At 45.9% G+C, this 26,657-nt stretch overlaps 1 protein-coding gene across 8 annotated transcripts in view; it reads right to left on the bottom strand.

The window, feature by feature from the left end:
- Nucleotides 1-26,657, bottom strand: part of NEDD9 (neural precursor cell expressed, developmentally down-regulated 9) — a 189,959-nt gene that overhangs the window by 38,339 nt on the left and 124,963 nt on the right. For 6 of the 8 annotated variants that reach the window (XM_059880238.1, XM_059880236.1, XM_010818579.4 and 3 more), the window contains exon 1: nucleotides 16,264-16,431. The exons of the other annotated variants lie outside the window; for them this stretch is intronic. Coding sequence is in view for 2 of the 6 variants with exons in the window: in XM_005223846.5 (XP_005223903.2) it covers nucleotides 16,264-16,275 (12 nt within the window). In the remaining 4 variants the exon portion in view is untranslated. Of the gene's footprint in view, nucleotides 1-16,263; nucleotides 16,432-26,657 lie in introns of those variants that run through there. 8 annotated transcript variants of the gene reach the window in all.

Genomic DNA, 26,657 nt, shown 5'->3' with positions numbered 1-26,657 from the left:
CATGCTGATGGCATTTAAACACCCAGGTGACACTCAGATCCACAGCTCCAGATATTCAGATCCAGCTCGATATTCCCTCTGCTCTCCAGTCCTGTACTTCCCATGGTCTAGTGAGTATCTTCACCTCACACCCAAGTGCCAAACCCCCCTTCTCCTGGTCTCTCTCAGTGAACAGCAGGCACATAGCTGCCCAAGACTGGAGCCTCAGAGGTTTGCTGAGTCACTCCACAACCCGAACCCCAATCAGCTGGGACCTGCTCGTCCTCCTCACTGCTGCTCCCCGCTCAGGCCACCAGCGACTTATTTTTGGTGGGAAGGGAAGAGAGGGCAGGTATGGCAACTGCTTCCCAACTGGTTTTCCTGCATTCAACTTCTTCCCACCTCCAAACTCATCTTCCACATCACCAGAAGAGTTCTCTTCCCAAAGTTGTTTCCCTTTCTAGTTCTTGGTGATAGCATTTCTTGAGATCAAACCAGTCAATCCTAAAGGAAACCAACCCTGAATACTTACTGGAAGGACTGGTGCTAAAGCTGAAGCTCCAATACTTTGGCCATCTGATTCAAAGAGCCAAGTCATTGGAAAAGACCCTGATGGTGGGAAAGATTGAAGGCAGGAGGAGAAGGGGACGACAGAGGATGAGATGGTTGGTTGGCATCATTGACTCAATGGACATAAGCTTGAGCAAACTCCAGGAGATAACGGAGGACAGGGGAGCCTGGCCTGCTGCAGTCCATGGGGTCAGAAAGAATCAGACATGACTCAGTGACTGAACAACAGACTTGTACCATCCCATTCAAGACCAAACTCCTTAAGTTCAGGGAGGCTGTTCTTCCTTGGGCATTTTCAGAACCAGTGTCTAAAGCAAAATACACACTCATTGTGTTTGCTAACTTGAAATGGACTCTCATTCTGGTTCTCTACAGAGAGGGTGAAATGGTTTTCTAGACATGTCTGCGAGGTATGCGGTGGAGATTTTCAAATGGACGTGGGGAGATGAACTAACAGGACCGGAAAGATAAACGGTGCGTCCAAGTCACTAAGCCTCAGGGCCAGAGAACATGGGAGGCGGCCGGCAGGAAAGCGCCCGCCCCACCCTCTTAAAACAGGATGGGGTGCCTGCGTCTACTGCAGAAGCAAACAGGAAGGCCAAGAGGAGCCAGCCGTCCCCATCTGGTTAAGTACAATGGTCTCTGTGAGAGAGCCTTTCTCTCCCTTCAGTGCAGCAACCTACGTCTGGCGGTAGGTGACTGAGCACCATTCACGCTTGGCCAGAATGCTTGGCTTCTGTGATCCCCAGGTTCCCAGGCTGTGCCTGAGGACTGGGAAGAAGATGCCCGGCGGCGTTACAGCAAGTACATGGAGCTCCGGACCACACTGGGTTTCCAGACCCGCTCTTGCCTGCCCTGCTACCAAAACGTCAAGAGAGCGCATTACTCCTACTGCCAGGGAAGTGATCTTCCAAATATGGGGAGGTGTGACTTATAATTTCCATGACCATTTATGCCGTTCTCTGAAGAGAAGTGAGACACAATGGCTGGCGTGTCAGCCTCCCTTCCCTCCCCCTACCCTGCCTGGACGGATAGCATCATCAATGGCCCAGCTTCCTCTTATTATTTGGCTTCATTCTATATTTACCACGCAGGAGCTCCTGCCAAGGCCTCAGGCCGCCACATTCGCAACAACATGACTTTCCTGTGCCCAACCCCGCCCCCACCCCAAACTTTAGCCCTGGACTCCGGCAGGGACATGCATACAGAACAAAGGAGGAAACGGCCATGGTCAAGGAAATTGGTCCCCAAGGAAGTAGCTGGGGGATGAGCGTGAGCGAGGTCGGTCTCGGGACACACGGGAGAAGAGCAAGACGATCTGGTGTCTTTAGTCTGCCGACAAAAATCAGCTTAGGTCTTTTCCATTACAGTTTATTATGAGATTTTGAATATGGTGTCTTGTAATAACCTATAATGGAAAAGAATTTTAAAAAGAATACAGATACACACACTTATGTGTGTGTGTGTCCATGGGATTCTCCAGGCAAGAATACTGGAGTGGGTAGCCATTCCCTTCTCCAGGGGATCTTCCTGACCAACCCAGGTCTCCAGCATTGCAGGCATATTCTTTACCACCTGAGCCACCAGGGAAGCCCTGTATGATACAGCCTCCCGGTGGTGCTAGTGGTAAAGAACTTGTCTGCCAGCAGGAGACTCAGGAGTTGCCGGTTTGACCCCTGGGTTGGGAAGATCCCCTGGAGGAGGAAAGGGCAACCCACTCCAGAATCCATGCCTGGAGAATTCCATGGACAGAGGAGCCTGGCAGACTACAGTCCATAGGGTTGCAAAAAGTCGGACACGACTGAAGCAAGTTAGCATGCACACAAGCATGTATATATGTGTATGTATATATATATATCTCCAAATCACTTTGCTGTAGAGCTGAAACCTAACGCAATGTAAATCAACTCTACTTCAGTCAAAAAAAAAATCAGCTCCAGTCTGAGAGCCATCAAACCACTTTGGCTTCCTCCTGCTCTCATCTTTAGGATATAGTGGGACGTGAAATTTCCCCAAAGAAGGACACAGTCACGGTCCAAAACCCTGGATATCTGCAAGTGTCTGGGTTTTGATTCTTGGAATACTTGGTTTAGACCTGGATTCTTTCATCAGATGACATCTGGAATGTTGAATTTTTTAAAGAGCTGAATCCTCTGGAGATTAAGTAGTAGATACAAAGCTTTCAGGTTTAGGAGTCAAAAGACATGATGCAGAGCGCATCTAAGGTTTTTTTCTCAGCAATGTTTTTCCATTGCGACCTGACACACATTAGGTGCCCTGAACCAGCTGCAGAAGGGCAGTGTGACATCCCGCAAGGTGTCTAGGAATACTAGTCCCCAGTCGTGTTTCCTGACCTCTGGGGACAGTGTCCACCAAAGGTCCCTATGCACCGGGACCAAATTTCAGCCAATGATTTACATATCCTGGAAAGTGCTTCTGAAGCCCTATGATGATCACAAAGCTCACACCAGTGTCTTGGACTCTCTCTGAATATTCATGTCTCTCTGAATATTCATTGGCCCAAGTTCTCACATCCTCTAAGATGTTAATTCCTGAATGGAAGGTGCTTTTAAAAAATGTGGCCTCGGGCACTCGTCTCCCAAAGGTGCTCTTTGACCTGCAGTGACCGGTGCGGCTGTGCCCCGGGCATGGTGGCCCGGGAGGTGCCCAGGTTTGGTTCCTTCCACGTTGGCCTGTTCCAGTTTGGTGAGGGATGGTTCAGAACCCAGCATGACTTTGTGGTTCACAGACCAGAGGGGCATTAGTTCTTGAGAGCCAGTGAGAAGACAGATCTGACACTCACTGCAAACCTGAATATTTTTAATTAATTTATTAATTTTTGGCTTCCCTGGCTCTTTGTTGCTGCACGTGGGCTTTCTCTAGTTGCGGAAAGCGGGGGCTACTCTTGGTTGCCGTGCTGGGGCTTCTCATTGTGGCGGCTTCTTTGGTTTCGGGGCACAGGTTCTGGGTGCATGGACTTCAGCAGTTGCAGCGTGCAGGCTCAGTAGCTGTAGCTCTCAGGCTTAGCTGTTCCGAGGCCTGTGGAATCTTCCCAGACCAGGGATCGAACCTGTGTTCTCTGCATTGGTGGGTGGATTCTTATCCACTGTGCCACCAGGGAAATCCCAACAAATCTGGGTGTTTGGATGTCAGAAGAATTCTTCTATGTAACTAGATTTTGTACCATGATATGGAGAACAGAGTTGAGATTAAAGAAGTGGTTCTCCAAGTGCTGGCTTTCTGCCTGCCCTAGAACGAATGCTACATATTCACCCCTGATTTTTGAGGTTGATGCAGGACAGAAATATCCACACGCTGGGACCTGTTTATCAAGAAACCAACGGTGGCTGGGAGCAAACCCTCTGCTTCAAATAAGAAAAATGGCAAACAGGTTGTTGGGTGGTGTGGGTGTGTGTGCAAGTAAGTGTGTGACTTCATAGCCAACTTCTATTACTTCTTGGCTGGGTGTAGGGGATGGATTTGATTGCTGACATTAATTGAGAAACATAAATCAGCTTTTGCTCACAAGTTTGATGATATACATGTGTCTTTATGAGCTCAATTCTCTGCTCTTTTGTGGTTTGGGGATTTTTCTCGGGCAGCTCCTGAGGGTCTGAAAGAAGGTGGGAGAACACCCAGGTTTCTGTAGGTACTCAGAACCAGTAGTCACCCATGGCTTGACCAGACCCACCAGGCTAGAATTTTAGACTAAGAAGGGATCCCAGAGATCATTCTAGCCCAAGCTTCTTGTTTTACAGCCCAGAGGGTCTCCTATTAGATAAGCAGCAGAGCAGATCTAGTGTCTGGTTCCCCTCTTAATCTCGGATTTTTTTTTCCTGCTGGACTAGGGTGTGCTTCCTGAGAACCTTCTCCACCTTAGAATTGAGTACCATTGCTGTTAAGCCTCAGAATCTGTAAGCATTTGTCCCAGGTTGCCTGGTTTTGATAGATTTAAGCATAGTGTATTGGCAAAGGATCAAAACCACGGGGCAGGCACAAATGCTTTTCAGGGTCTGTCCCTAGATAAATCTGACAGGCGCCATATAATGATGATGGCCTGACACCCACTCACCCAAAAGATAGGTTTTATTAAAAGCAAAACAACCATCTGGATTTCAGCCAACATTACAGTATTGGCACCGAATGACTTCTATTTGCCTGTCTAGACAAATCCCTCTAACATTCAGGTACTTGGGGAAGTGAAATGAAAATTAAGTCATAAAGGAGTAGGAGACTCTAGTCCACAAATATTACAATATAATTCCCCCCAACTGTATTATTTCCCAACAGTCAAAACACACAAGTTGTAACATCTAATAAAGCATATTTGAAAGAAGGGAAAGATCTTCCTATTTGCACATGCCCATCTATCTTATCTTCCTGCATCAATGTATGCTATCCCCAAGGTATGAAGTTATATCTAAATCCATGAATGCGTATATGTACACATGCTACCAACCTTTGCCTCCCAGCCAGAACACAGCTGATACAACTTGGGTGGCACCCCTCACTGGAACTCTTAGATGACTCCTGACCTAGGTTTGATGCCTGATTGTTATTCTCCTACTTAATTTCTGAAGTCCTCAAAGAGTTTAAAAAAAAATGGATTTGTATACTTGGCTGAGCGGTTATATACAATCACATACTGTCAGCACTGCATTTGCAGAGTTGTCTCAAGAAAGAATCTTTAGATGCTGGGAAGCTAATCTTAGCTTCTCAGTTAGAAGAGAAAGGAGAGATGGCAGGAGCAAACGGAGGCGAAGAAGACCTCCAAATGAAACTGATGAAGCTGTTCAGTGGCCAGGGAAACAGACAAGCTCCTACGTGTATAAAGGATGCACTGGTTTATGAAAATAAAATAGTTTTCTTCAGAGTCCATTACTCATGAAGCATGCATTTAGAATGCATGGGCCTGGAAGAAAGCTATTGTACGCATTTTAATGTTATATATTGTATCTACAATAGGAAGATTATTAGGAAAAGGAAGCCAACAGAAGACTTCAGAGAGCTTGGCTGGCCTTAGAGATGGTCTGATGGTTTTACACATGACCTTATGAGGCCCCATGCTTCTTAGTACCTTGTGGTATTCCCTTGAACAAAGCGGGGCTAAGTACGTAAGAGGAAGCTTCCTTTTGGTTACGAACTGTTACATGAAGCCCAACTTCAGTCATGATAAAATGATGGCAAACCGATCTATGCTTGTATTTTTGTGCTTCTATCACATAAAACCATTGAGGCAATTATTTTTAAGCAGAAGGAGGTCGGGGAGATTGCAGCAGTGATTTTTCACCAGTGGGGATTTTGTTCCCCAGGTGATACGTGGCCACGTTCAGAGACATTTTTGGTCATCACATTGTGTGCGCGCGTGTGTGGATGTTACTGGTAGCTAGTGGTCAGAGGCCAAGGATGCTGCAATGCACAGAACAGTCCCCACAAGAAGGAATTATCCACCCTAAATGTCAGTAGGGCTGAGGGGGGGAAACCCTGACAGAAGGATGCACGCGACATTACTAAATCGATAGAGTCTAATCTCGGTCCTCATCTTGTCAGACTAATGACAATGAATCACTGCCTTTTGTGCCTCTGTTTCCCCATTTGCAAAATGGGGATAATGAACACGTTCTTTATAATAACATCAAGAGGAGTCATGAAATTATATATGCAAAACACTCTGATTTCTTCAGAAGAAAGGGTCTCTATAAAATCAAAGCACAGTTATGATTACTGCACTATTATGAGCTCATGAAATTGCATCTTAAGAACTGTACTCCTCCTTCTCAAAAAAAAGAAAAAAATTCCTCCAGGGAAAGAAAAACCAGAATGATCTCATCGTGATTACACCTGCCACACCAAAAAACAGACACAGTTCAGAGAAGCTAAATTCTTTCCCTCCAGCAACGAAGTAAGCTGCGTCTGTAATTAAGATCTTAATAAGGGAGGGCGGGAGGCTGGATGCAGATGCCGCAGGCTCTGAAGCGCAGAGCCATCCTGCCAGGTTTCAACAAGAACAATGGAAACACAGCCCCGCTCACTGCTTCATGCTCTCTCAGGAGTCCTCTGCACGGTCCGTATTTCAAAGGGTCTTGCCTTCATTTTTTCACTTCCACAAGGAGAAAGAAAAGGACCCTCTTATTTACAAGTAAATGTGTGTGTGCTCAGTCGCCAAGTCGTGCTGACTCTTCGTGACCCCAAGGACTGCAGCACTCCAGGCTTCCCTGTCCCTCACCATCTCCTGGAGTAAAATGTGATGTTGTAGATATTATTTAGAAGTAAATTATGAAAGGTGTGCCAGAATCCACTTTAGAAAAAAAAGCCCCTAGGCAATTTTCTGATAAAAAGCTGGAAAAAGTCAGATAGAAAGCTGACCTAAGGCAAAAGGGATAATGCCCTGGACAGCCGATTGATCTTGGGAGCAGCCTGTGTTTAGTGTCCCTAACCACCACGTGTAAACTTCCCAAGATGGTCCCTGTTTCAAATAGCCTTCCCGCGGTTAGACCATCTGTCCCATGTTGGGGTCTGTGAAACATGGATACATACCCACAGAAGGGAAATATATTTTAAACTAAAAGTAAAAGATAGACATCTAAGTATGTATCTTGTTAATGGATCTGCCTTGGTTGAATTTAGGATATAGGAGAAAAAAAGACAGGTACTGATAAGAGTCTTGGATTTAGTCAACGGACATGTTCTCTCATTGGCAAGGAATCGAGATCTGTTCCAAGGGCATCCAGGCCTCTGTGGGACTGTCGAGCCGTCCAACTTCACCGTGGACGCCCTGGGCTAACTGTGTCTTTATCATCCCTTTCCCAGTGCACTTAGCAGCTCTGAGTGGGAAAGGATGGAGAATCAGAGAAGAACACGGAAGGTCTATCCCAGAGGAGCACTCAAGGGAAAAGGGACTGGTTTTCTGCCAGTGTTGTTTTGATGGCCCTGAAGCAGTGCTGCTCGTCTCAGCCACATTTCCTGCTGACTCTAAGTCACGCCATGAATGACGAGCAACAACAAGCAAACAAACAAAAAACCAGTGACAGCAACAGACTCGTTGACAGATCACTGGCACGTCCTGTGAGGAGGCTGCAGAGCCTAGAAGTCCACTTCCCTGCCTCCGCAGTGTGCTGGCTGGGCTGGCTAAGGCTACTCGGGGGCCGAGAGAGAGAAGTCCAGCTCATTCTTTCAGTAGAGTACAGAGCCTGGGAACAGAGAAGCCTGAGGCCTGAGTCAGCCCCATCTTCTGTGGGAGTGAGGTGCTGAGTTCCGGGTAACACGCCGACTACCACAAGTCAGTGAGACTATGGCTAATTCACACAAGGGACAGCACTGGGTTTCCACATAACTAGAAGTTAGGAAAAATGCTGTCTAAATACACATTGCTTTACTTAAATAGAAAGATCTGGTTCAAATCTTAGCTGTATATGCTGTTTGGTGATCACAACTTAGAATTTCTCAAATAATCCCCTCTCCCCAACACACACAACAAAGGGTAAAGGAAGGAATTAAACTTAAATTCAGAAGATGCTATTAAGCATTTTTGTGCCGAGCTTGCACTTTTACATATTCAGGGTTGCTCAATTTTTACTTCTGGTAAGTATAAACATCAACATTCCACATAAGGAACAACTTTGTAACATCTTATAACTATTACCTTGACATATTAGAAATACCAGGAGGAATTCTCATCTGCAATGTACATACCAAGATCTACAAAGAAATAAGATGTCTCCAAATCAGTAAACCCAGCCTTTGAATAGATCATGAACCACCTACCTAAATACCATTTGAAAGTGAAGTCTCTCAGTCGTGTCCGAATCTTTGTGATCCCATGGACTGTAGCCCACCAGGCTCCTCCGTCCATGGGATTCTCCAGGCAAGAGTACTGGAGTGGGTTGCCATTTCCTTCTCCAGGGGATCTTTCCGACCCAGGGATCGAACCCAGGTCTCCCGCATTGCAGGCAGACACTTTAACCTCTGAGCCACCAGGGAAGCCCTAAATACCATTTAGCACAATTCATGTACTAAATTAATTGGGGAAGAGGCTGAGAGAAGGGACTAGTCATTTTTTTCTTTGTTTTAAAAAAGAATAAACTGGAATTTAGTGGTCCATGATGTGTGTGTGTGTGTTCTCAGCTGCTCAGTCGTGTCTGATTCTTTGTGGCCCCATGGACTGTAGTCCACCAGGCTCCTCTGTGCATGGGATTTCCCAGGCAAGAATAATGTAGTGGGTTGCCATTTCCTACCCCAGGAAATCTTCCTGACCCAGGGATCAAACCCTGGTCCCTTGTGTCTCCTGCATTGGCAGGCAAATTCTTTACCATTGAGCTACCTGGGAATCCCAGTCCATGATGAGACCTAAGCATATGTACACTCCACTGGCAGCTTTATTGGGTTGGCCCTAAAGTTCATTATATATGGAAGATATATGGAAAAACCCAAATGAACTTTTGGCCAACCCAATATTATCTCTATGACTAGTTGCCCCTCCCCAACCCCCACTTCAACCATGAAAAAATCACAGTCACATTCTATCACTGCTTATACTTCCTGGGCAATCTGTTCCACCTTCCTCAAAGTGCATGCCTGAATTCACCTAGGTCACACTGTCTGCCTTTTGAAAGAACTGCTCTTTCCAGTGCAAAGTGGAAAAGGTTACCAACGAAGCATTTATATTAAAATGAAAATTCCTCAGGAAGACAGTAATGAGTGAGAGTGAAAAAGCTGGCTTAAAACTCAACATTCAAAAACCTAAGATCACGGCATCCGGTACCATCACTTCATGGCAAATAGAACGGGAAACAATGACAGACTTTATTTTCTTGGGTTCCAAAATCACTGCAGATGGTGACTGCAGCCATGAAATTAAAAGACACTTGCTCTTTGGAAGAAAAGCTAGGACCAACCTAGATAGCATATTACAAAGCAGAGACACTACTTCGCCGACAAAGGTCCGTCTAGTCAAAGCTATGATTCTTCCAGTAGTCATGTATGGATGTGAGAGTTGGACTACAAAGAAAGCTGAGTGCCAAAGAATTGATGCTTTTGAACTGTGGTGTTGGAGAAGACTCTTGAGAGTCCCTTGGACTGCAAGGAGATCCAACCAGTCCATCCTAGAGAAAATCAGTCCTGAATATTCATTGGAAGGACTGATGCTGAAGCTGAAACTCCAATCCTTTGGCCACCTGATGCGAAGAACTGATTCACTGAAAAAGACTCTGATGCTGGGAAAGATTGAGGGCAGGAAGAGAAGAGGGTGACAGAGGAGATGGTTGAATGGCATCACTGACTCGATGGACATGAGTTTGAGCAAGCTCTGGGAGTTGGTGATGGACAAGGAAGCCTGGCATGTTGCAGTCCATGAGGTGGTAAAGAGTCAGAAATGACTGAGTGACTGAACTGAACTGTAATGTTCCCCAGGCATGTGGAGTCCTCCTTTACTAGTAAGAAATCCCGCAGGGAGATAACTGGAATGTTCAAAGTAAATAAGATGGAGGTGGGGTTGTTGACAAAGTATAAACGGTTTTTTTTTTTTTTTTTTTTTTTAGGGGGACCCCTTTTCCATGCCCACGTTCTTTGCAATCATCCATTGCCTAGGTAACTGGTAGCTATTTTCTGCATTTTAAATTGAAAAGAGAGTATTTCTTCCCAGTGGCCCCATTTTGTTTATCTTGGCAAGGAGGCTTGGTAATTAAGTCTATACGTTACTGGAGGGCTGGGATACCAAGGGCTGGGATTTCAAACTAATTTGTTTAGGTTCCTTTCTAGCGCTAAAGTGATCTAAAAACAGATCATCAGCATCTCTAACTTTATACCTCTGTCACTCTGACCCCAGAAGGATAAGAGATGTGCTTTATCCCGGGCCCTACTCACCTCCTGTATCAAATCCACCTTTGATTCTTTAGTCATGACTTTTCTCTTTTTTTCAGTAATATTTTTGTTATGGAAAAACAATTCTAGTGAAGGTTTTCTCTTACATTTTAACCTATATAGTGCGTCTATCAATATACCTATATATGAGTGTATTCTGAATATTTTATGTATCTTATAAATGCATCATAACATAGCTGCCATTTTTAAATGCCTACTATGTGCTAGAAACTGATGATTTTCAAATATTATACCCTTACAACTATCTAATGAGACAGGTATTATTACTCCCATTTTATAAATGAGGAAATGGAGGCTTGCCTAATTTTATACTGTTAAAAAGCAACAAAAGTGAGATTTAAAACAAAATCTATCTTCTTTCCAATAGGCCATATGGGGAAAACTCTTTTAATAGCTATTTGTGTATTTCATGTAATCCAACATTCAATTCAATGTTTGCTGAGTACCTACTATGAGCAAGGGCCGATAACCACAGGAATATCAAATCTTATTAATAACAATGAAGATACCAAAGCACTAATATATTAGCAAGTGGGGACACAGGTGTGTTGGTACACCCCTATGTCTGGCATTTGCATTTCTACAAGACACAGCCAGGCCCGTGGAATATTTAATAGTACTCGATTATCTTAACATAGGAAATAGGGTTTCGACATAATCCAAGTTTTGAGTCCACGCATCCTTTCAACATCTGTTGGGCATCTACTTATATAAGGAGGGCTGGGGCCTGCTAGAATTGTCTCTTTCCAGTGGAGCCATGGTAAACACCTCCCCATGGAAAATATCTCGCTTCAGCTTTACAACAATCCACGAGGCCAGATCAACCCTAGTTTGGTGGTGGTGGTGCGCATTCCCTCAGCCTATCCGACTCTTTGCAACTCTATGCACTGTAGCCTGCCAGGCTCCTCTGTCCATGGTGATTTCCCAGGCAAGAATACTGGAGTGGGTTGCCATTTCCTCCTCCAGGGATCTTCCCGACCCAGGGATTGAACCTGAATCTCCTGCATTTCAGGCAGATTCTTTACTGCTGAGCCACCCTACAGATAAGAAAGCTGAGGCTCACAGAGCTTAACTTACCCAAGGTTACAGAGCATCGAGTCACAGGAAACAGAAATGCCTTTCAACAGAAATGCCTTTCACCAGACCCCACGCTCTACCTTGCCTCTACTGCAAGAACACCTAAGACCAAGTCCCCGTCCAGGCCACAACACACAGCAGATCCTGGATCATACTTTTTATTCAAGGACTTGCCTACCAATCTGCCTCTACACACAGATAAAGGGTGAGTCTCTCATATCAAGTGGGGCTTACCTGAAGCTGGAAAGCCCCAGTGGGCAGCCTTGGTGAGTTCCAGGTATCATTTAGATAGTAATTTTATTGAAAGGGGTTAATGAGTAAGGCAGTGCTAACAGAGTAGGGCAGAGGTGAAAAACAGAAAGCCTATTGTAGAGATGATAGGAGATAAAGGTTTAGGCTTCTGATTGTTGTATAGAGTGGATGGATGAGGAGACTTGACTTCTAGCAAGTACCGACGAACCAAGTCACACAAGCACAAAGAGACAGGAGCCAATGAATGGGAGCAGCAAGGGATCACGATTTTCACAGCAGACTCAGAAGAGGGGAGGAAGACAGGGGTACAGAGAGCGCTTTAAGTATGTCACGTCTGTGTGGGTGGGGGGAGGCCAGCCCGGAGCAGTCTGGTACTGGAGAAGTATAATGGATGCTTGAATGAAAAAAATGAGAGACGATGAGGTCATTAAGGGCACAAAAGGGGAGGGAATTGGCAAAGAGGCTTGAAAAGTAGAGAGGAAGTTTCTTTAGAAGTGGGGGGCAGGGGTGCAGACAGGAAGCCGCTGATGAGTTCTTAGAAGAGGACCCATGTACACCCCAGCAAAGAAGGGGCGCTTACGGAATCTGTTACGTGCATCTTGCACACTTGGTGCTCTCAGAACACCTTCAGTCTCGTAAAGACTTTGGTCTTCAAGTAGGTAAGTCATTTAGCTCTGAAAATGGGCTTGCTCAATCAGTGAAACAATACATAAGAAAACGGTTAATTTTTTTCAAAGCATCTTTTGTTGCTTTGAAAGCTCAGATGGGATTTAAAAAAGAGGCAGGGGCAGGGTATGCAATACACCATTCAGAAGCGTATAAAACATTTTAAATCAAAATGGCAAAGCCAGGAAAGAATCAGGAATTACATACAGACTAAGTAAATATGCTGACTAAATGGAAGACACTCGGATCACATCTTCTCCAGCCACTCTGAGAAAATAAAAACATTTCCAAAGTCCCCTGGAAAGCTCTTCTTTAGTGCGCACTTCCTGCTTTCCCTAACCTACCTGACCCATGTTCAGTCAGAACCCAAGAATCTGGACTTCAGAATGTAGTTTTCTTATTTGTAGTTTAAGCTTCATCTGTAATTTTCTTCAATCAAAACATTCAAGAATGAATTTGTTGAATGGCAGACTAGATAAATAATTTAGAGTTTCAGTGTAGGCACACAGGATACAGAAATTTGGCCAAGCCACAAAAGCTGCTCAGCTATTAGAGATCAAACAGGCCAGGCCTGTGGGGCACTTACCAGGCCTGGGCCTGCACAAAGTGGGCGGGGCCTCTGCTCAAACACAGCTGTGCATCCACCTCTCAATTACCCTCCTGGCAGAAAGTAGCAACAACCCACCCCCAGACCCTCAGGAGGGAGGCCTTCACTGAGCAGGCCACGGCCACTGAGGCATTGCCCCCTCACCCACCTCCAGTATTTCAGCACATGCTGTGTATATTCAAAGGAGCTTGGGGAAAATTCTTAATAAATGAAGCCCCCATAATTTACTGATTAGAGAACTCCAGAGGGCATCCTTTAAAGAGCAATGGAACCTTGGTGCATATGAGAGTAACTGTTCCCTTCCTATGAACAAATTAAAACACACAGAATGTAACCAAAAGAGACGATATAGGCTGGCTCCCCGCAAAATTCACCAAAGTAATAGCTTCTAATAGCTTGCATTCCACGGTGCTCAAGATGACTGTAAACGCATAGCTGGCTGACTTGGAACTGTGTGTAAGTTCAAAATGGGTGGAGGCTTGGTTGTTGTCTAGTTATGATCCCCGAAGTAGCCAAACCAGATAATCTGGTTAAAAAAAAAATCTTATAGTGACTGGATTATAAATCTCTCAGTGAGCATTTTTAAGTCTTGACTGAGCTAAATTTATTTTGTTTAGAGCAACAGAGTATCTAAAAGCTAATTCCCAATTCCAGGGTTTTACAATCTAATAATTATCTGGTTTTACTACCTAAGTGGCTTCAATGAAGTAACTGCCAGACATTCATTTCACTTTGCTTTGTAGAGGCACTGTCTTAAAAAAAAAAAAAAAAACCCTATTCTGCAGGGATACTTTGAATGACATAGAATCTTGAGCTACATGGGAGAGGGAAAAGCAGTCACACAGGACATTTTAGGAAGTCACAGATAGTTCTTTCTTTAATAGTTGTTTAAAGTCACAAGCTCTGGGGCCAGATCACCTTGGTTCAAATTCCAGCTCTGCTACTTTCCAGCTGCGTGGTTTGGGATAAATTACCTAGCCTCCCTGAGCCACAATTTCCATATCTGAAAATGAATATAAAGTATTAACACTACCTCATGGAGTTAATTGGGAAAGCTAAATATGACAATCCTGTATTGTCATGGTGAGTCTTAAAAACTGTTATTTATCATTCCTCTACCTTTGTGCCATCTCCTCTACTTATAATAACAAAATCTTCTCCTGAAACAGTCCATTATTAACTAGAGAGAAAATAGGCTTTATAAGAAAGGGAAAGTAGATTGCTTCAGCTATTGGTTCCGTTTATAGTCACCACAAGGTGTCAATCTGTCATTTGGTTAGCTGGGGAAGTCAGAAGTTTTGCTGGTGAAGATGCCCACAAGCTAATAAAAATCATATCTTTACAGCATTTGGCAGGGTGTTTGATGCTGGGAAGACCCAGCAGAGAGGCAGGGTTTCCCCATGAATGCCAACCACAGCTCACATCATTAGCTGCCATGATGTTTTCTTTCCACAAAATAAAACTAAACATGATGAGGTCACTGAATAAAAGAGACTTTAGACTTTTTGTCACTTTCCAGGTTGCAGTACTCTGTGTTAAAAACAGCCATTTATGCTTTCCAATAATAAATGCAGGAACACATTTTCTCTCCCACAGCACCCCCCGCCCCCGCCCTCCCCCCCAAGGCTTTTACGAATCTAAAGACATTTAGAGTAGGAAGAGGAGGGCAAAGATTCACTGAAGGCTAAATAATATCTGGGGACTTAACATTAGTGATAGACTATCATTGTTCTAAATAAAGAAACTGCGTAAATACCAGTGAACCATATCAAGAATGAGAGCTTTCCTGCCAGGTAGAAGGATCTGCCTCCGGTTGTATCCTAACGTCAAAAATACTAAGAATCTTCAGGATTATCCAGCTCTCTGATTTTTCCTATTGAGGCAGAAAATGGAAAGCTGATAGTTGTGATAACTGATACCCCTGCCTTCAGAGGGTTCTAACCTTTTCAAGGAGAACTATAACTCATGCATCACAATAGATACTTTCAACAGTTAGATTTAGAGCTATTGAACATGATTTATAGCTTTTGAATAAAAGGCTTATCATGGAGGTTAGCCAGTGGCTATCAGCCAGGACTGAGGATTTACAGCCTCACATTTAAAAAAGGATGAGCCAGAAGCTAGATATTCAGAAAGAAGGCAAAGCAATCCTGCAGGTTAGACAGGTAATTCAAATTGCCAATCCCCAAGCATAAACACCTTGCCAAAACGCATTTCAATAGCGGAATGTTTGTTTAAACCTGCTAATGTAACAATAATGCTCAGTCTCTTTCTCAGTCCTGTGGGACTCATTGCGACCCTTTGGACTGCAGCCCTCCAGGCTCCTCTGTCCATGGGATCTTCCCAACCCAGTGATTGACCCTGCGTCTCTAGGACTTGTCTATTCCAGAACAGAAGTTAAGTGTTCATCCTCCAAGGAAAATTCACTTTCAATTCCTTGCAGTCAGCTCTGAATAGGGGTCTCTGGAAGCTGCTAGCCTGGTTAGAAGGAGGCAATTTAGATAAAATAGTATATTCTAAATAAGCTATAATCCTTTTGCCAGCAATAAACACACAAATGCATGGGAAAACAGGCTGCTGAGCGTCCCAGCACTCAAAATTTTGAGTTTCGGAGACAATAAACTGGCTGGAGCCTTCAGACCCTCTGTCCATTCAAACGCCATGAAAGTGTTTCCAAGAAATAGCATATACTCAGTTGGTTCTGAATCCAACATCCTTTATGGGTATCAAAATCCTCCATCATCAGCTGCATAATAGTACCTGGAGACTTTAACTTCTCCCACTAAAATTATATATGGCAAACTGCTTCCCAAAGCGAACGCTTTAATGCAAAGGATGAAAACTGCTTGAAAATAGCCAGCCTGAGAGACTGAGCACTTTTGATTCTTCTCTTACTACGGCTCCGGGGGGTGGGGGCAGTGGAGGCTAGGCCCCGGGAGCCGGGAGTCCTGAGCCCAGGCGAGCTCCCCTTGGAGTTAGACGCTCTCCGGTCTGCAGTGACTGCCATACCCCGGCGCCAAGACCTAGACTGACGCCGGGAACTTGCAGCGGGGGTGGATTGGGCGCGCTGCGAGCTCCCGGCGTAGGTCTCAGAGGCTGGATCTCTGCCTGCCTGCTTGTCTGGCAACCCGGTGACCCATCTCAGAACCCCTCTGGGGGCACAGCAGAGGAGTTGTCACAGTGGTGGACACACACAAATACAGAGAAACCTTCTGCAGAAGTCACTCTCTTACCTTATACTTCATCTTGGCAGCGGTAAACTGAGCCGTTTTCCTGCACTAGTGAGACTGCATTAAGCACCGGCGAGCCCGCCCCTCCATCGAGCGCTGGGCTTAAACGCAAGCGAGGACCGCCGAGCTTCGGGCCGCTTGTCCACGCCGCGCCGACCTCCGGCGCCGTTCAGCCCGCCCAGCCTCTGAGCTCACTGTTTTCGTCCGGGCCGGCAGAGCACGGAGCTCGTTTGCATACCGCCTCGCCATTGGCTCGCGGGCCAAGGTAACGCGGACGCCCCGCTCACCCCGAAATCCTGGAAACTGACAAAGAACTTGCAATGCGACCATTTATTTTTACATTGTCGGAGAGGGTGGAAAAGAAACTCCGGAACCTTACCAAACCTTATACTTCATCTACCCCGAACCTCTACCAAAACCCTGGGAAGAGGAGATGAACTATTTTGAATTTTTTTTAGTTTAATCCAAATTTTAAAGAAATGGAATTCACAAAGCAGTCTGACAGCCGTGCGTCCTGTGACCTAGCAACTCCTTCATAAATCCATTTCATTCCAAAGCCATTCACCTCACAAGCTCTACATGAAACGAACTCAGGGAACAAAAGGTTTTCTGTCTCCGGGGGCCCCTTTTTACTAACTACCCCTGCTGATATCTCTCTCTCTCCCTTTCTCTCCTCCCTCCCCTTCCTTTTGTGGCTGTTTGCTTTTTGTGTGTTTGTTCTTTTCAGTGTTCAAAGTACTTGCAGTGTCAGTCTGCAAGGCGACAGAATACAATTCTCCCTCAGTGAAAGGGAATTCTGAAGCTGGGCACCAGGGATTCCCTGGTTGGCTTCTCACCGGGGCCTCCGGGAGCTGAGGGGTCAGCCGCATTCAGAGACCTCCTCTGGCTTTGCAGAGGATAAAGCTTAGCTGTGACCTCTCGGATGGGGCTGGCCAGTGTGCCCGCCCCATACATCATCACTGTTCACCAAGTACTGCGTTCTTTGATGGCTGGCATTTCTATTTCCAGCTTTGAACACTGCAGTTTTTCCTTCTGACCTCTCTCCTGAAGATGACCCATTAACCCACCAACACTTATTATCTGGGGAACAACGACAAAAAAAATGCCTGCTGTTTGAGAAGGCTGGTTAAAAAGACCAGTCTTCTCTCACTGACGCACGGAACATTTGGTTCAGCTTCATGCTTACGCACGGAACATTTGGTTCAGCTTCATGCTTTCTATAGAGAGAAAGATCACCCAGGAGAGGACAGAAATGGCCACCTTCAGCAACTCTTCTGAGGCGGTGGATCGGTGAGGGGAAAATTCCTTTTCATGGGACCTCAGGATTGAGACTTGGTGAATACAGACAATGGCTGTCCCTGAAAGGGATGGACTCCAACCAGACTACATGACTCTGATGGAAAAACTCAACCCTTTAGTTTTGTTTTTTTTTTTCCTGACCAGGTTGGATCAGAATCAGTTTGATTTTTTTCCTCCCCAATTCCCAGTGGATTAAAATTCTACTTTTATGAGCTAAGCAAAAAAGTACAGGAGAGGAGCTGTCCTACAAAAGGGGTTTCCGGACATAGGGCTCACAGCTCAGACCACAGTTTAAATAAGGCACCTATTCCCTGGACAGGACCCACCCACCCCTGACCCGGCCCAGGTGGTCATGACAAGGTTGACTCACCGTTTTGGACCTTCACTAGGCCTCTTTCCCTCATTTAGCTTTAGAGGGAAAGTGAGCCTGAGTGATTTTGCAAGGTCCTTCTGAACACACATTAAGCATGCGACATATGACGCTGCCACGGACAGAGGAGCCTGGTGGGCTATACAGCCCATGAGGTCATAAAGAGTCGGACACGATTGAGAGACTAAACAACACCGTACTATCAACACACAGCAGGGACCTTCCTAACAGTCCTACAGACATGGAACAGTCGCTAGCTTGCCGGAAATGTTTCTTCTGGTGTCTGCCTGGATATGTCACAGGCCTTCTCATCTGTAAGATGATGAGTCTTTGGCCTCCAGGAGATCTAGATAACATTCCTCTGGCTTCCTCAGCAGTGAAGCTGAGTCACCTTTTTTGTTTGGTGAGCATCATTGAAGAGTGAACACGCTCTCACCTCATTTTAATGCTTTCAAACCGTTTCCCAAAGCATAGCTAGGGCTTTTTCATTCTCTGGGTAAAAAGCTTAACTCACCCCAAGTGGCTCTCCTGCTTTCCTACTTCTGTCCTATACAGAATATACCTGAAAACCTACCTGAAGTTCATTTCAAGGTGGTCTGCGTCACTGTCTTGTTAGTTACATACACATAAAAAAGCACAAAGGTGTTACAGTCCGGTAAACATGTTAGAATCTCAACAAATCTCTAACTTGCTAATTTTGGTGTTCTGAAATGTAAAATAGAGAATAATACCAACCTGCTATGGCTATAATGAGGATTAAATGATATCATGTGGATAAAAGTGTATAGTATTTGGCACATAGTAAAAACATTAGTTTTACTCTGAAATTAAAAGATGCTTGCTCCTTGGAAGAAACACTGTGACAAACCTGCTGCTGCTTCTAAGTCACCTCAGTCGTGTCCAACTCTGTGCGACCCCATGGACTGCAGCCCACCAGGCTCCCGCCCCTGGGATTCTCCAGGCAAGAACACTGGAGTGGGCTGCCATTTCCTTCTCCAATGAATGAAAGTGAAAAGTGAAAGGGAAGTCGCTCAGTCATGTCCAACTTTTCGCCACCCCATGGACTGCAGCCTACCAGGCTCCTCCGTCCATGGGATTTTCCAGGCAAGAGTACTGGAGTGGGGTGTCATTGCCTTCTCCGGTGACAAACCTAGAGAGCGTATTAAAAAACAGAGACATCACTTTGCCTACCAAGTTCTGTCTAGTCAAAGCTATGGTTTTTCCAGTAGTCAAGTATGGATGTCAGAATTGGACCATAAAGAAGGCTGAGTGCCGAAGAACTGATACTTTCAAACTGTGGTGTTGGAGAAGACTCTTGAGAGTCCCTTGGACTGCAAGGAGATCCAACCAGTCCATCCTAAAGGAGATCAGTCCTGAATATTCATTGGAAGGACTGATGCTGAAGCTGAAACTACAATCCTTTGGCCACCTGATGCGAAGAACTGACTCATTGAAAAAGACTCTGATGCTGGGAAAGATTGAAGGCATGAGGAAAAGGGGGCGACAGAGGATGAGATGGTTGGATGGCATCACTGACTCAATGGCATGAATTTGAGCAAACTCCAGGAGACAGTGAAAAAGAGGGAAGCCTGGCATGCTGCAGTCCACAGGGTTGCAAAGAGTCAGACATGACTTAGCGACTGAACAATAACAACAAAACCTTAGGAAATGGTTGCTTTTTAGTATTATTTCCATTATTATTCTTTTAATATTAAATTTATTTTGTATTATTTTATGACTCTATCATATAACATTGTAACATCATATATCATTATAATATCAGTATTCATGTTATATGATATACATACATTTAAAATGATTAATTATAACTATTATCACTGTTAGACTATTATCGATATTGTTAAGTGTGGTGGGCACTCAGAAGAAGCTGGAGGAATGTCCCCATCTCTGTGGCACCCCATCCCTGGGCAGCTTTCTAATTTAACAAACATCAATTCAGCACCTGCCGCATGCCAGGGGCTGTTCTGGGAAGGGAGGATACAGCAGTCTAGATAAAGATCTTACTCTCATAGAGCTCACAGTCTGGTAGGACTGGAGGACAATAGTTCAAAGAATATATTATACAATTTTGAAGTGGTGGATGCCATGAAGAAAAATATTGAGCAGGGAAAAACCACTAGAAGGTGGTTTCTAGCAGGTTCCACCCTCATAGACCAGGGTGGGTGAGGGGTATCTCATGTTAGAGATAATGGTCATGCAAGCCCCTCTAGGGAGTTGACATGGAAGCAGGAACCTGAATACTATACAGGATCTGCTCTGATATCTGGGGAAAGAACGTTCCGGACAGACGCTGTGACCTACAGAAAGGGTCTGAGGTACTAGTGAGCTCGGCGCGTTCAAGAGCAAGCAGGTCAGTATGCTCAGAGAGGAGGACCCACAGGAGGGATGGAGAGAGGGTGGTGGCAGGGTTTGGATTTTTTCCTGAGTGTGACAGGAAGTCACCGGAGTGTCCTGAGCCAGGAAGCAAAGGATCTAGTCCTCTCTGTTTTCACCCTTGGTTTGTGTAAATACTCATGGACAGCAGACTACTGAAATATTGAGCCTTTTCTTCATGCAACTTACATAGTGCTGAAACTGTTACTTTGTTAGCATCATCTGCTGTTTCCTTCACAACCCTTTGGAGAAACACAAATTCTCTCAACTAAAGCAGAAACAGCCCCCTCCCCATCTACTAAGAGAGCTTTTGGATGCAGAAATAACTGTTTAAACTGTGCTGTATAAACACTGGCGATTGGTTTATGCAGCCACCCTCATGCTCCCTTGGATGGCTTCCCAAAGTGGTCCAGGCCCCCGGGCCTTGGACACTAACCTGTCTCTCAGCCTGTCGGTCTTGCCACCTGCCTGCCACCTCTGCCAAGGGCTCTGCCCACCCCCCACCAACCCCCCAACCACCAGAAGCTCGTGCAGGCCGGAATGAAGAAAATGACACAGAGGCCGTCCAAACCATTTTCCAGCTGCCACTGGGCACTGGCGTGGATGCAACCAGAAGTCAGAGAGGATGCTGGAGGGAAGAGGTTCTTCCGTCTATACTTGGGAGGAGCTCATGTGGCTTCTCTCTAAGAGTGAAAGGCAAAGTCAGAGCCCGTGAGGGCAGGAAGCAAGCTAGTGAGTCACCCCGTCTAGCCTGGGGAAAGGAAGATGAAGCTGCCGCTCTGGGGGCGCCCTGCTCGAGGGGGATCCTAACCACAGTCAGTGCTTTAGGTCAGTCTTCTGTATCTCCTGTCTGATTTATTCCAGCCACAACTTTCAGTTTCCTTGCCTGAAATCTCTCTCCGCTTCGGTCTATATTCCACATAGCCACTTGCTTAATTTCTAGAATACAGAGTCGATCACGTTACTACTATATTTAAAAGCCTTTAAAAATACTCCAGTGCCTTAAAAATAGAATCCACACGCATCGGCATGGACTATGATCTGAGCCCAGCCTCCCTTTCTGGCCTCATCCCCCATTGACATCCTCCACACGTTGGGACAGAGTAGGGGAGGGGGGCAGATTCACTGAATCTGAGCCGCTTGTACTGTCCTGACTTTACACAGACAGTTCCCTCCGCCCAGAATGTCCTCCCTTGCCTCTTCTGCTCTCCAACCCAGTCCCAACACTAACTCTTTTGTCCCGCGTCGTCTACACCCCCACCCTGCCCACCTCGCCTTTTCAGATCGAATTCCTCCCTGCTTTTACTATGGCCCTATTGTGCCTGGACCATGGCCCTAGCAGAAGGCTCCTCCACGCTGTGTCCTGATGACTGGGTGATGTCTGGGTCCCCCGCTCCCAGGTGACCTGAGTTCCCTGCAGGCTCATACCTTACAGGAGCTGAAATGCCTTCTGAATGAATAAGAAGACCAAGGCTTCTTAGGAGAATGTTGCCGACTTCAGGTTCTGCCTGTTGTTTAGGAGGAAAGGGAGGGAAAGGACTGCTCTTTCCACTTATTACATGCAGAGCTTCAGACCAGCTCAAGGCCTGCTCCCTGTCCTGGCTCTTGGATGCAGGGCAGTTGGATAACTACAGCTTTTTATATGACCTATGAGCTAAGAATAGCTTTTATACTTTTAAATGATTAGAATAAAATCTAAATAAGGATGATATTTCATAAGACATGAAACAATTACATGAAATTCAAATTGCCGTGCCTATAAATAAAGTTTTATTGGAACAGACACACCTGTTTGCTTACACATTGACTTTCAGCTGCAATAGCAGACTTGAGTAAGTGTGAGCAGAGGTGGTGAAAAGGGCAAAGCTAAAAAGGGAAAAATATATTATCTGGCCCTCCAGAGAAAAAGTTTGATGACCCATGCTCTAGAACAGTGCAAGATACACTCATCCCAGAGTTCAGATTAATGTAGAGATTCTTCCACATCTCCTGAGACACAATCTAGAAATACTCACTCTAGAGCCATGTTTTATCATTTCTAGTTTGATACCAGGTTTTTTTTTTTTTTTTGAGAGTCTACATTATGCCAGAGTTATTTCAAAAAAATAATTGGATGCAGCAACTTTTAAATTCCATAAGTCTCCAGAAACTTCTCATTGGGTCATTGGGAATTTTCTGCCTCAGCCCACTGACCCCAGCTCATTCAGGGGTCGGTACCTGGAAACTGTCCCAGGTTCTAGGCCCGGTCCTGGGCAAGTCACAAACATTATTTCACTTAATATTCACCTAAGAAGCCCTAATGAGGTGGGTCACAATATTCTAGGTTTACATGTAACAGAACGGAGACTTGGAGAGCTTGTTCAACTTACACAAAGGTCCAGGCAGGTAGGGGCAGGTCTGGCATGTGAACCCGGGCTTTCTGGCTCCTGGGTTTGGGTGCTACATGCTACCAGGAACCCTCTGTGCGCTTTGCTTATCTGAGTCCCATTTGTGAGTTCAGTAAATTAGCATCTCCATCCTAGTGGGACTCAGCCTAACTGAGGAACAAGTACAGTTCTCCAGTTGTGAATAAGGCTACTAGTGTGCAGGAAAACACACACATCTTACTAACTCGTACTTTAAGTCTGTGTGTGTGAGTGTGCGTGTGTGTGTGTGTGTGTACGTGGTCCCTCTTGCCCAGACTGCCTTCCTTTCATCCTCTGCTTACCTAAATCCTGTCTTCTTTCCAGTTTCCACCCCATCTTCCTCATGGAACCTTTCCTACAAAGGCTCTCCTTTGTTGATCCCCCCAATTCCCAGTGTCTCTCATCACCTAGGGTCTGGGTCAGTGCTTCTCAAATCTGACCTCCCTTAAAAGCCAGTTGCGATATTTCCGTATTTACGTCAACAAAAGAAATTTGCAAGGCGTCCTAGCATACCCTCTTGACGTTTAGTAATTGCAATAAAGCATGAAATGCCGCAATGGTTAAGTGCCATCATGCATAATGCAGGGTGTCGTCTGGAAAGAAACTTGGAGAAACTGGCAGCTTAAGACCCAAATGGGAAACCCAAGGAATCGTTAGTAGTTAAAAACAAATCACAGCATCCTTTGTTTTCAAAATGACCAGTGCACCTTTGAAGCGCAAAGTCAAGTCTGTGCAGCAGCACCGAGCCCAGCACCGAGCCCAGCCCTTTGCAGGACACTTGACTCAGCTTTCTATTCATGTGAAAGGAAAAGAAATGTGGAAACTTCATCCTTGAGGGGAAAAAAAACAGCTGTGGATGCTTTGGCTTCTCCCCTCTAAGTTGGATTCCACAGGCCTGATGGGAGACCTTGGTACCTACACGTGAACAGAGATCCTCAGAGGATTCTACACACAGCCTTGTGCGTGGGGCATATCATTTAGTGCTCAGTTACTGCCGGGTCCTGTTTCACCCTTGAGAATGCCTTCTCCACAGTGAGATTTTTAAGCAGCTTGTAGAAAAGGATGACTTTCTGCAGCTGTGTAGGTCACTGCATCACATTCTATGTCTTCTCAAGGCCCTATGTCTTGTCCGCGCACCAAGCCTTCACTGATGTCAGTCTGGAAAAAAATAAGCTACTGTTCAGCAGGCAGGGGCAAGAACACTTCCCACTCTAAGCAGTCACTGCCCCTCCCTCCCTTTTTTGTCTGGTTAGGGCTTCCCAGGTGGCTCAGTGGTCAAGGATCTGGATTATTCTGACCCAGGGGTCGAACTTGTGTCTCCTGCATTGGCAGGAGGATTCTTTACCACCGAGCCATCTTGGAAGCCCTAGGCCCCTCTGAGTCCTTGATAAATCTTCCAAGAATACATGTAGCACACTACGCTACACTACACAGTATGCTACACTACACAGTATGCTATCACTAACATGCTACAAAGACCCTTGTAAATGGGTGATGGTTAATACCTTGACTTGATTTTTGAAAAACGTGTGCAACTGCAAAATTTCTATACATACAGAATACTGCTATTATAACTTGGGAATAGTTAATTACTATCTTTCCCCTGGCAAAGAACTAAAAAAAAAAAGTAACAGAATAAATTATATGTTAAGTAAATCCACTTAACTCTAGTGAAATATGACAAGAATTTGTGAGGCTCCATCTTAACATTTAGTGTGTTCTTTATACGAAAGGGTTTGGGGGAGTTAACTCAGGAGTGAAATGATAAGCAAAGTTAGAAACACATAATAAAGATTTAGGTTTATTTATCGTCGTAAATGTGCAAAGGCTTAGATTTCTACTATTTGTATGTATCCAGCTGGGCAGAGGAATGAAGTTCAGTGGGACAGAAGGAGTTTTTCACAGTAAAATTGTGCAGACTCCTGCCAAGGGCTCCCTCCTGTTTTCCCCAGCCTTGAGGTGTTCTGTTCGTGCACGCTTTAGTTTGTCCAAATAAACGATTTGTTATATGAAACTGTCATGGAAATCTCTTCTGCTGGTAGAAGTTTGGACTGTGGGCTTTTACGTAGGTCAAGGTGATCTGCCAAGACCAAATAAACAGACGTGCTGTGACTGGACGGAGGATGGCCGCTGCTCTTTCTGAAGGCAGGATCCAGCACTGTGATACTGCTCCATGGTGTGTATTCACCTGTTCTTGTTTAGTCACTCAGTCGTGTCCCACCCTTTGCAGACTCACGGACTGTAGCCCACCAGGCTCCTCTGTCCGTGGGATTCTCCAGGCAAGAATACTGGAGTGGGTTGCCATTCCTTCTCCAGGGGATCTTCTTGACCCCAGGATTGAACCTGAGTCTCCTACATTGACAGATTATTTACCACTGAGCCACCGGGAAAGCCTAAGAAGGGACAGAGGCCCCATGGTTCCTTCTTGGTAACTTCTGTTCTTCCTTTGTATATTCTTAAATTTGAAAAGACTTCCTGACCCCTCCTTGCATCCGTAGCATCACTGTCTCTGTGCCCGGACATGAGAACACGGCGTGTTGTGCTAGAGCTCTGGCTGGCCCTTCTTACTCTCCCCGCATTGCTCCCGTCCAGGTGCAATGGGCAGAGGCTTGTGGACGGCCTGCCCTACATTCTCGGATGGGGCTGGATGCTCTGTTTCCGGTCGACTCCTGAGCTTTACCATTCTCTGGATGCATGCACGGGTGACTAAAAGTCACCCTTCCCATCTGGCATCCAGCGAGGTTCAGGGTGGAGGTGGGCGGAGAAGAATGGAGGGAACAGGGAAATGAGGGGGTTGGCACAGTGTTTCAAGCACAGAACAGTCACTTAACTGGAGGCCCCGGATAGATCATTTCAGCAGAGGCCAGAGAATGTCCAGCAGGCCCCGTCCCCAGGCATCTGACCCATCTGAGCAGACCCTGTCGGCCGCCAGCTGGCGCTGAGGAGCGGGGCCCAAGGAATCTGAGCAATGCAGGGCCTGGGGTCGGTAGGGGGTGGGGAGGAGGAGGGTTGGGGGGGGATGGAGGAATGCGCTGTTGAATCCAAGCTTTTGAAGAGTTTGATTCATTTTAGAGAGCAAACAAAGCGCTCCAGCTATCAGCGATCTTTTATTTTGTCTGCTGGAAGAATGCCTCTCCAGCGTGGGCTGGAGACTGGGCGGTGGTGGAGACACCGGCGTCCACCCTCGACGGGCTGGGCGAGTGTGGCCGGCACACTCTTTCCTGGCCACTGAGGCTGGAAAGAAACAGCAAGCAGCTCTCTTCTCCGTCAGGAAAGCCAGGAGGAGCCCAGTGAACTGGCATGTGCAGGACCTAAAGGTTCACTCACAGCCCTGAGGTTTACAGATGTTAAGTAGCCGTTCCCTTAGCTTAAGTCCTGGCACCCTGAGATTTAGATCAGAAGGTATAGACAAGGGAGGGGAGATTGCGAGGGTTTTCCAACTTTGATGGCCTATGATTCTCACAATTCAGGCTCTAACCAGCCTGGGAAGCTCCTGGTCTTCGGAAGGGTGGAGGGTTGGGAGAAGCAGTCAGGCCGTGGCCCTCCTGTCCATAGAAGCTGGAGGCCATGTGCTCCCTACCTTTAGATTTTCCCATCTCAAGGTTGCTCTCTGTCTTCAAAAGCCAAACCCCATGCAGTCAGGTCACCAGGAAATGAAATCCTCCCACTTTACCTGACTTGAAGGCTTCCCTAGTGGCTCAGATGGTAAAGCGTCTGCCCGTAATACAGGATAGCTGGGTTTGATCCCTGGGTTGGGAAGATCCCCTGGAGAAGGCAATGGCAACCCACTCCAGCACCCTTGCCTGGAAAATCCCATGGGTGGAGGAGCCTGGTGGGCTACAGTCCATGGGGTCGAAAAGAGTCGGACACGACTGAGTGATGTCACAGTACCTGACAGCTCTGTGCTTTCCATCCTCCCCGTCAAAGAG

This window comes from Bos taurus, chromosome 23, assembly GCF_002263795.3.
Source record: "Bos taurus isolate L1 Dominette 01449 registration number 42190680 breed Hereford chromosome 23, ARS-UCD2.0, whole genome shotgun sequence".
Lineage (NCBI taxonomy): Eukaryota > Metazoa > Chordata > Mammalia > Artiodactyla > Bovidae > Bos > Bos taurus.
The sequence above is the reverse complement of the archived record's forward strand: the minus strand, read 5'-3'. Positions and strand labels throughout refer to the sequence as shown.